The 11733-nt window shown below is 41.0% G+C and overlaps 1 protein-coding gene across 3 annotated transcripts in view; it reads left to right on the forward strand.

The window, feature by feature from the left end:
* The window catches only part of LOC115573831 (glutamate receptor ionotropic, kainate 2-like), a 79183-nt gene extending 67852 nt beyond the window's left edge, over positions 1–11331 (forward strand). For all 3 annotated transcript variants that reach the window (XM_030404849.1, XM_030404848.1, XM_030404847.1), the window contains exons 15-16: positions 3033–3283; positions 7935–11331. In XM_030404849.1, coding sequence (XP_030260709.1) covers positions 3033–3283; positions 7935–8099 — 416 coding nt within the window. In that variant the 3' untranslated portion in view covers positions 8100–11331. The remainder of the gene's footprint in view (positions 1–3032; positions 3284–7934) is intronic.
* Positions 11332–11733: the final 402 nt, after the last annotated feature.

The following is an 11733-nucleotide window of genomic DNA, read 5'->3' on the forward strand; positions in this document are numbered from 1 at the left end:
GCCATCAAAATATGGCGGATTCATTCGGGCCATCCACATCTGGACCTGGCCGGCACTGATGAGTATGGGGCAGTTATGGATCTGCGGGGATGCGGTGATTGCCGAGGCTGTAACAAAGCTGAGGTGATGCTGTGAAATATAGTCCCACTATGGCTACGCAAATGCAGAAGTACTTACACTGATGCCCTTGAGATTGACACAAAGACATCGAGCGCGGATCAGTCCGACTTCCATTCATGTGCTAATACAGCGTGTGAAATATACGACTTGAAAATACATCCCAAATCACTTTTAATTCCGCAATAAGTGGTTTAGTATTTTAATGCATAAAAAATAATGATTAAAAACGTCCGCTCGCAGAGTTATTACTGCCCACCAACTCATTTCATTTTCTAATCCTGATGTTCATTGCTCAATATTTCAGAAGTAAAGCTGATCACAGCCTCTAAAATGTTTCGTCTGTGATAGACGGGGTCTTGAGCCAGTTAATTGCTTCATTAATTCAAAGTGACTTCTGTTTTTCATGCCAGCACTCGTTTTGGAAGAATAGTAATATTTTATTTCATCAAGAAGGGTTCTTCACCACGAGGAGCAGTGGTGGAGTATAACTTAGTACATTTATTCAAGTACTGAACTTTGGTACTATTTCAAATTACAAATTTAAGGCAACAATTAATAAATCTGCAATCTGTCAACTTTTAAATTAATGGCCAACCATTTTTATAATCGATACATTTCTTGAGATCCTCTGTAAACTGAATATCGCTTTCAACATTTTCTGACATTTCTCAGACCAAGAAACGAATCGATTCATTGAGAATTGCAGTCAAAATAATCACTAATAGCAGTTCTTCATGTACTTTAATTGGGTATTTCCATTTTACAAAATACTTCTAAAACACTGATATTCGGAGGAAAGTATTGTACTTCTTACTTCAAAAACATACAAATTGAGATTTCTGCATACAAGACATGACTAAAACGTGACTGTTTGGATCATTTATTGTCACTTTTTTATGCAAAAAGCCCAGACATATTGTGATTACAGCTTTTGAAATGTGAGAATTTTCTTCTTTTCCTTTTAATTATTCTAATAATTTTAATTTGTTGATGATCATTTTCAAGAACAGGTATTGTGAAGGTGTCACTCTGGACCCTGAGTAATTCATCTGCATTGAGTTCTTCTCTCAATACTGATAATATTCACATACTTTAAGTAAGATTTTAAATCCAGGACTCTCACTTGTACTAACCCTATTAATACATTTCCAAAGTGAAAGCCTCTGATAAAGACCTCAGCCCTCACGTCAACCTCTAGCCTATAACTTTTGCCCTGCTCAACACTGTTTAGCAGCTCGTTCCCTGTTGGGCTGTTACAGCAATAAACCAGGGCGAGCCGTATAATAATAAGTCTTAACCTCTTAGTGCTTGTCGGTTTTAACGCGTCCTGTTCCCAAAACGGAAATGCGTCATCTGAAGCCATCGACTTAAACTGTGATCACATTAATACTCGAGGCCAGACAGCGTGGGAATGATGGATGTCCTCCGGTGTTGAACATCTGTCAGGTAGTTGTGTATGCACAGTGTGTCAAGCACAGCGCTTTTTCCATTTGCCCGGGCCCCCTCTCCATATCCTCCTCTCTAAGGACCCATCCTATTAGCATTTATCCTAGGCCTGCTTTGTTAGGCCATCATTAATCATCTGAAATATGAGCAGAGCCGGAATCAGGGGACTGGGATACTTGATAGATCTCTCATCTTCAAATGAAGCAAGCATATGCTTTTTCTCATGCACGTGCACATGCGTGTACCCGGCAGAACGTAACATACTGCACATGCACAGACTGAATATGCGGCTTTTCCTCATAGAAAAGCACGTGTACATTCACAATAATACAAGACTATTTATGATCAAAGCAGCGAGCACTGATGCGCTGTTCAGGAATCAGTGGTAATTTACCGTTTTTGTATTAATGCCCCCTCTGTCAGTCTAACTACTCTGAGACATGGAGATGAAAGGATGATGGATGGCGAGTGATGAATGATAGATGAGATAGAGAGGGAATCAAACTGAAGGGGCTGACAGGCAAAACTGTATGAGAGCAGCAGACAAAGTGATGCTACCTGGAGCCCCGGAGTCTCAGCACAAAATGTTCCCAAACGGTTTCTATTATAAAAACGGGACGTTTTATTGCTCCCTTTTAAGTCTCTCTGAATGAGCGCACGAGCCTGAAATAGAAATGTACCACCAGGCGTCATTATGTATGCGTTTCTAGAATAACATAAATGCACTAACAAGTTTTTTAAAGCGGTCTATAAATGAAACATGAACGCTCACTGTAAGTATTAATCTTTCTTTGGCCCGGTTGGGGCAGAGAGCGTGCGCTGCGCCTCCGTCGGCCCCTGTGTCGCGTCACACGCAGCGGATGGCAGAGGAACGCGACCCCACTCGGGGTGCTCCGCAACAATTACTTCTCCTTTGATCACGCCAGCATTTGGGCTTCTTTTTTGCTCATCCTGACATTAAAATGCATAAAAACACACTGATAGGGGTAACCCTATCTCAGATGCACACATATAATCCCAAACGCACATGCACCCATGTAATGTACACCCCACTGGGCTCCTCTTGTTTTTCCTGTTTTCAGTCGCCATTTATGGCGTATGAAAGCGTGTGCAAACAGCAGCTAATTCGTCAAAATCAACAGCAGCTCTGCCTCACAAAGCCAAGTCTTTGTTGCCAACTCCCTGCGCATTATAATTCACACACTGCAGAGAGGAGTGAGAATTTTAGAATCACTCTGTGAATATAGGGATTAGCGGGATTTGAAGAAGGACTTACAAAAAAACTCCCTCTAAGCAGCCAACAATAACACGACAGGTTATATGATCACATCGAGCCAGAGCGTGTTTCATACACCCACCAACACTTATATATACCTACTCAACAATGACTTTGCCAGGCACATTCCCTTTCATATCTGGCTGTTATCCATGCTGTGTTTTTTTGTTTGTTTTTTTCTCCTCGCAAGGCTCTCCGTACCGGGACAAGATCACGATAGCCATTCTGCAGCTGCAGGAGGAAGGGAAGCTGCACATGATGAAGGAGAAGTGGTGGAGAGGGAACGGCTGTCCCGAGGAGGAGAGCAAAGAGGCCAGCGCTCTGGGGGTGCAGAACATCGGCGGGATCTTCATCGTGCTGGCTGCAGGACTGGTGCTGTCAGTGTTTGTGGCTGTGGGGGAGGTCCTTTATAAGTCCAAACAGAACGCCCAGCTGGAGAAGGTAACTGCAGTCTTCTCTGATGCACGCTTAGAACTGAAGTCGTCGCTTTACATCTCAAAGGTCATCATTTCTGTTCAGAATTTTTACCTTTGGGATCTCTATTCTATTATTGAGGATGATCTCTTCAGTCATCACTCATCCCTCAATTTAAACACACATCTGACTGGCTATGAAATGTCTCAGCTTGATACTAATGTCTCTATGTGACCTACATAAGCAGAGAAGGACCATCAGAAGGGAGATGTGCGTTAGCGTTTCACTGGATAAGATACCAAAAATTTAAATTATTTTTTTATGAAGGCTGCTGAGGATTGAGGTTTCTCACAGCCTGAGGAAAGAAGATGCTCTGTAGTCCGCTGGTTTGGCAGCAAAAGCTCCGGTATCTCGCGCCAGACGGCAGCAGAACAACTGGCTTTTAGCGTAGCATTTAATGTCGCCTTGCCAACAAGCTTTATCTTGCTGCTGGCTTATCATTATGAAGACATTATTATACATGGGAATTTTGATTGCTTTAGCTTTAGCTCAACAATATTGCTATTACTGAGAAACCAAATCTGTTAGCTGTCAGATAACATGTAACCTACATGTATGAAGTTTACTCAAGCAAGTCTATTTTTTGTTACAGTTGTCATATTACAGTTTTTAGGCAGAAGTGTTCAACAAATAAAAATAGAAAAGAAATAAAAAATTATGTTCATCTTTCTTCCAAAACAAATACACCAGTATGGTAAACCAGTTTAAGAAACAGCTAGTCGATAGCTATTTGCTTCGGCATAGTTACATGTTTCCTGTAAAACAGGCAGCTAGGAAAGGACTTGTCGCAGATATTGATTGGCATGGTGTTACGGTGGCCAAAAGCACTTACAGCTGATGGCGCCATTTTTCATTTTACAGCGTCGTAAAAATTTAGGATGCGTTTATTGGAAGACAAATTTAGTAGACGCCCCCGAGTGCTGGATGAGTCATCAACACTTGAGAATGTTTTCTAGGACATTCCGAACTCTGAAATACCATTAAGACTATCTACGAAACAATCGCCTGACACTGGTGTGTGGGTGGAATAAAGAGCAAAACATCTGTGATTAAAAACACTCAAACATCAATTTTGACTTCGTGGGGAGTATAACCAAACTTCCAAATACAGCACAACACACGTACTGTATTTTACACTTGTGTTTTTAGTTTGCCCGTTTGTTCTGTTTTGCAGGTTCGGGGATGAGTTCACTTTTTTTAAGTCTTTCTGAAAACAATACCCACGTGTCCATGTGAACGCATGCTGTTGGTACCTCCTCCTCCTGTCCATACCGGCTGAGAAGAGATCTCTTGAGCCGAAGCTAATATGGCGTTTCAGGCATCATGTTTAGCAAAATCAAGTGAATTTAAGTTGGTCTCTTTAGTTCAGTATTCCTCTTTGTGTTTCCTTGCTGAGCTACAATGGTGGGATAAAAAGTGACAGCATTTTCTACTAAATTTGGGAGTGTGCTAACGTACATTGCGTTTTAGCATGCAGGACTAGATTTTTCCCCAGAAATCTCTTCACAGCCAGTATGGACGAGAGGAGCGATCACTGCGGACAAAATCTCTTTCACTGTACATTTGGCCATGTGAGCATTCTTTGTAGGCAGACTTGGAAAAAAAAAAAAAAAGAAGCAAACTTATCCTTTAATCTTGAGATGCAAACAGTGCATCATATTTGCAGCTTTTTTTTCTCCCCCTCTGGTTATGTTTCTTTCTAGCAAGAGACTGAAATGTATTTCAGGCCATTCTCTGCTCTATTTTAGTCCTGAGAGCACATGATTCATCACACAGTGTGGAGTAGGTATTTTAGTTCACTTTAACTTGTACAGTGATGTTTCCCGATAATTGTGAAAGTCCATTTGATAGCACGTTTTAATTATTTACATGTACAGAATTAGCACAGCGCAGTGGCGTGTTACTTTATTGCGATAGTAATTAGTTTCCGGCTTTTTATACGCTCTGCATATGTTTCAGAGCTCATCTTAGAGGTCATTAATCAAGAGCCGCAAGACTGGGTCACAATATTCAGATAATTTGCAAATGCCACAGTCTCTTGGCTGCCAAGGTGCTAGTAATTTACATGCTGACAACAAGCCTCTCCTTTTCTATTTTCTTTCCCTGCCAACCTCCTCCACCCCGACGTCACCCGCTTTCTTTACCCCCTTCTTTTCTCTGTCACTCTAATCCATATCCCTCCTCATTGTTTTCCCCACGTTTCTCGCACCCTCTCCTGCCCCTCTCTCTATTTCTGTAATCACTCATCTCCTCGAGGATACAGAATATCTCATTCATTCGCCAGACGCGTATATGTAAATATGGAGGAGGAAAAAAAGCAATATGTGGTGCATAAGCCACCTACAGATACCAGCCTCACACACCTACGCTCATACACAAACCGCAAAAATAATAGCTCTGTACTTTACTGCTCTCCCCCTTTTCTTTTACATCTTCTCTCATAATTTGAATTAGATTTTGCATAATCAAAAAAGTGAATGTATGGGAATATCTCTTGGCAACGTTGGCGCACATGATATCGATGTTTGATGGGATTTCACACCACATACATAATGCAAGGAGGCTCATATTGCAGGAGTTACATAACACGTGTCACTGCGGGGGGGTGATTGATGTCCAAAACAAGGTACCAATATTTTGGGATTTAATCTGCTGAAGTGGATATTTTGTCCTTTGCTCAATACCTTTGCATTTTCTGCTCGCAAGACGACATTACAAATGTTTCTCTCGGTTCTTGGCAGGGTGCAAAAGGCTCTGAAACAGCATTCAGGCTATTGTGTGATGGTAAAGCTTGACAAGAGGAAAATCTGGGATGGATCAAACGCGTAATTGATGTCCTGTAAATCCCAAAGATATTGTTTAGGAACTAAATTAAGAGGATTCAAGTGTTGTCTGTAGCTTGAGTAATCCTTGCTGCTGTACATCTACTTCTCTTTCCTTATTTTCAGCTAGTAGACGATAATACCAGGGCCAGTTTCATACATGCAGATCAGTGAAGACATCACAAAGATCCTTACAAAACTTGTAAAAGCATTGGTTAATTTTCTTTCGGGGCTCCAGAGGGACCTGTCCAACCTGGAAAAATCAATTTTGAGGGTTTGAGACTTATCATAATTATGATAATCAATAACGGAAATTTTAGGATCCCACCCTTACCATCCTGCAGTCCTCGTAACGATCTGTATCTCACAAATTTCCCTTCACGAAAGTGCAATGCTAATGTGCTATATTACTAGTGACAGTCATGCTGAGTGTAAACATGGAACACATTCGTTCAACAGACAGCACAAAGAACATAGAGACATAAATAGTAGTGGAAAAGTTGATGATGAGATTTTTTTTCCACTCTTGGTCTCTTGTGATCAACAGCAGCAGGCTTCTTCCTTTCTTTCCCATTAAAGTCCTAATCCGAACCATAAAGCCTTTTAAAGCTCTTTGCAATTTGTGATTTTGGGCTGTTTAAACTAGACTCTGACTTGACCTCACATCAAGTCCAAAAGTATGCGTACATAATTTTATGGGCTTTTGGTGCCAGGCAGTTTTTACGGCCTGATTTTCATGCTCAACAAATGGGAACATTCTTTGGGTGTCCACATACTTTTGGCCTTTTTGTGTTTTGTGATACAAACACAGACGCACTTTTGTAAGAAAAAGACAGAAAAGAACAAAAAGACTTCAGAACAATTTTTGTGAACAAGCAATACAATAACCCTGTATAATGTCCACTACAGTCGACAGCTGTTTGGCCCGATGTCACAACTATGGTGAACCCCAAAAGCCTCGCTCACAACTCGAGTTGGATATTATTTGTATCTCTCTGTCAATTTAAAACACGGCATCATGAATAAAAAATTACCCGAGGGGAGAAGAGACGCACCTAGTACCTCTTGAACAACTGTTAAATCCTGTTTTTCTCAGAGACCAGACAGGTTAAGAATACTTTTACACTAAGTCAGATGTAACAAATATTTCCTTCCACATTTTTCTTGTACAATTTAATTATGTGACTGAATTTGCACCAAGGGTATATTCTGTTTATTAAGATAATGCCTTATTTTTCTCTAGTTTATTTAAAAGTCTGATATAATTTCCACTTGAATAGTTTTATTAAGTCTTCAGATTTTATCTAAATCTGGGTCCATTGACTCAAGTTGACAGAATACAACCTTGGGCATTTAACATCAAGTGTAGTGGACAGATGTATTTTAAATCACAGAAAATGTACAAGAAAATATTATCAAAATCTAGATGAAAGTATTTCTCATATCCTACTTACTCAGGAAAAATTGTTTTGACCCGAGATTTAAAGGATTTAACAGTTATTCCAGAATCACTTCGCATACTTTTTTAAGTTGGTGGGATTTTTCTCTTATTTAAAAAAATATATATGACTTTTTAATTTAATGATCAATGCATGAAAGGGTTAAAACGATAGAAATATTAACATCAACAATTTTCATCAGCGGTGTAGGCTTGACTCTACAGTACATATTGGCAATGATTTTCACATCCAGCCAATATTCAGTGTTTTCAACTGAGTTAAACAGTTTTGACTCTGGTGTCGAGCCACGCGGTGCCAGCTCTAACTTTTCCCCTCTTTCCTGTCGCTCTCTTGCAGCGTTCGTTCTGCAGCGCCATGATGGACGAGCTGCGCGTGTCTCTGAAGTGCCAACGCCGCCTCAAACAGAAGCCTCAGCCGCCCGTCATCGTTAAGACAGAGGAAGTCATTAACATGCACACGTTCAACGACAGGAGACTCCCAGGAAAGGAAACCATGGCATGAACACTGAGCATAAACCACCCTCCCCACCAAACCCCTCGATTAAAACCACGGAGAGGGCTACGGCGGGGTCAAATTGATGCTGACTCAGCCACAGACTGAGGTTAGCCGTCCAAAACAGGATTCTTTTGAACCCACTTGCTTATGTAGACAGATGTTTCCTGTGGAAATATAGATACCTGAGCAGTGTCACCTCACTGTGACGTTCACTTTTTCGAAGAGAGCTGGAAGGGAAGGACTCAAATGTATGTAATATGAAAAAGATTATCCATGCAGGTTGGGACAAAACATAAGTCTGGTCCACACTAGAAAGTGGACTTAAAAACACACACATAACACATATAGGCACACACACACACACACACACACACACACACACACACACATTCTATTGTGACAGTAACACCAGATGTAGTTTTTCTGTTGATGTCAATGCCCTTTTGTCTTACCTCCATGTGTGTGACCCCATCGGCCCCTCCCTCCAGTGGCTTGAGTTTCTTTCAAACGATTCGAACAAACACTGATCTCACACCAGACAAAAAGGGGAACAGTAGTCAGTGCCAAATGGTTTGCTATGAACTGATGTATAAAAAGTGATATTTTAGTTCGGGATCATTGATGCTGACCTTGTCGAACACCCATCATTTTCTTCTGTAATGCCTTTCTCGTGCCAAAGTTCTGCCATTGTGAAGAACTTTCTACCATGCCTCCTCTGTTCAAAGCCTCTACAAGCAATGTATACTGTCAAAGTCCTTCTTCATGTCCGTCCTTTCACGCGGTTGCAATTGTCACTCTGTATCAGTTGTTGTTTAAAAATGCAGGATTTCTACAAAAATGTTTGTTTTTGTACAAGAACAAGAAGTTTTGTAGTACTTTGTATCATGGTAGCCCCCTCCTGTGGACAAAATATGTAGCAGATACCAACTGAGCCCTCAAACTGTGTCAACTGTTGGCCGTGGGGCTTCAAACTCTGCTGTGTAGGGTTCATCTCTCTCATCAATCAGAGATTCAATCTTTTGTCTGTCGGTAGCGTGGGGCCAGCTGTACATACTGTCTGGGGACAATGTGGTGCGTAAGAACAATGAAACCTGTGTATCAAGTGGTGCTGAAAGTAGGAAAGGTAGTGACTCATTCTAGACATCTGAGCGGTTCATCTGTTGGCAGAAAGTCCGACTGACAACAAGTGTGTTTGACGATTGGTAGATTTGATGAGTCACCATGAAAGACATAGTAAAACATGCAGATCGCTTGTTGCTTGTGTTAAAGATGAGTATAACTCTCGTTGCCAGGCTACAATGCTGTTACCAGACTGTGATTTAGCCGTAGTAGACTGCAAAAACTAGTAAATAAAGACTACTGTGAAGTCCTCAAAGTTTTACTTAAAGGGAAACTTCGGTTTTCCTCAACCTCGACCCTTTTTCCCACTGATTGAGTGACTAATGGGGAAAACACTTTCTGAATGAGACTACTGCAGCTGGTAGCTGCTAAAAAGGCTGTGATGTCTCTAACACAGCGAATTATTTCAACCAAATCAGAGGTGATTATTTTTGGAGGATTTGAGGGTTTTTGATGGTATTTTTTTTGTTTTCTTTTGCCAAATTTAAATGAGGTTTGTTTTAAAACAGTAAAAATGCAAATGGGGTTTGGTCGCTTTGGTGTGCAGCTGTTTTTGGTTACACAAAAAGGATAATATTCCTCAATTTAAGAAAGGTCTACCTCGATATGCGAGTATTCTAATATGTTATCATGCTGTCAGCTGTAGCTAGTTAGCTCAGTTAGCCATGCATTTAGCAGCAAGGACTTGGAATTCAGAGCACCGGGGAAGTCTTGGTGTTTTCATCAATAACTCGGTACCTTTGTAACAGGATGAGATATAAAACACGAAACATAGCCGCCATAACATCAAAACTGTTAGCACTTGATGTTCTGTTGTTAGTTGTCGTTCATTTTTGAATGGATGGATTTTGTTGGTTCACAGCTGCCCCCTAAGGGATTACATTGTGGTCTGTTTGTGGCTTCAGCGCTCTCGCTCGATATTGGACCAAATTTGGAAAAATTGTCTTCCCTTTGAATCACTTAGACACAAATCTTGGGAAAATAGGGTCAGTTGGAAAATGCAAGAAGTACCCTTTCACCATAATAACACAAACTCTTACACTAGAAGAAGGAAACTCGATTGAAGATAATGATTGAAACTAGTTCATTTGATAGATTGAGATCTTTGCATTGAGGATGGGCCATTTAAATTAATATTCAGCTTTGAAGAAATCAATAAAAACACAAGATCCATTAAGTGGCTGGAGCTGTCGATCGCATCTTCTTCAGTCAACTTCTCACCGTGAGCTTTGAAGCCAACAATGGATGAAAGTTCTTGTGAAAAAAAATGGCAAAATCGAGCATCTACTATCCCAACTAGTTAATTATCTGCTGAGGAAGATCGTGTCATTTGGCCAAAAGCTCCAGAGCAGCTGCCAGGTGACAAGTTTGTTCTGTAAACTGCCTCATCCAAGATCAGGAGTAAGTTTTGAACCTCAGCAGTGGGCGACTTGTGAATGTACTTGCGGTTGCAGTAAATCTGACGGGGGGCGGGGGGTAATAATCAGCAGCTTTAGGGTAAATGTTTCACCTTTGGGTGTGCTCCTCTCTCGCAGCCGGAGCAGACGATTTATCCACTAATTGTCTCCAGATGTGTTTTTCTCTTCGTGATCGCATTTGGCCCCACGACACGTCCTGTCTGTTGTTCCATGTTGTGAAATGACAAGCATACTTGGTAGGTTACTTCTTCACTGCCCCTGTCTTCCCACCCGGTGACTCATTTGACCCGTTCATACAGGGATTTCAGAGACAGCGCACCCACACACACCCACGGGGCCCGGCGCTGGTGCTGAAATCTCTGCTGTACATGTGTGGATAATAGTTAACGACTTATTTAAAAAAAAAAAAAAAACACCCCATACTCACCACGTGATGAAAATAGACAGGGAAGATGCACTCCTGAAACTCATTGGCATTCTACCAGTGTTGCTTGTCATTTTCCACACAGCTAAATCTCGTGGTGCGAGCTGAAGTGATTGAATACTTGGAAACATTTATTAGAAGCGACTCCAAAGCCTTGGATGTCCTGTCGGAAAAAAAAAATATATATATATATGAGCTCATGGAATTTGACAGTGATGCAAGGTTTTACAAATAATGTCATTAAAAAATGTCATGATTGTAGCACTGCCTTATATTATTCATGCAGCCTTTTTTTTCCCCCTCCTATTCTCTGAGTAACAACTGAACAGAAGACAGGGTATGTTTTGCTAACTTGTTTTAGAGTGCATCGAGCATAATGATGAGCATTATGTCTCGCAATATCCTGAAATGTCAGCCTCTTCTAATTGATTAAGTGCCCAAAGACGTGATTTGCATTATCCAAAGGAATGCATTAGGTAATTGCTAAGTTGTTAATCAAATCAAGATTGTAAGCATGTTGAGCAGCTATTTTTTCTTTTTTTTTTTTCCTTTCCAACTGGCCGTGTGCCGGGGCTGCGTATCGCTTTCCCTGCGTTTCTAAAATCACCCCTCTGAGATCACAGAAATCCAGATGACTGTTGGCATACAGAATTCAGAATGATGCACAGGAGGCAGCTCA

Source organism: Sparus aurata, chromosome 22 (genome assembly GCF_900880675.1).
Source record: "Sparus aurata chromosome 22, fSpaAur1.1, whole genome shotgun sequence".
Classification (NCBI taxonomy): Eukaryota; Metazoa; Chordata; class Actinopteri; order Spariformes; family Sparidae; genus Sparus; species Sparus aurata.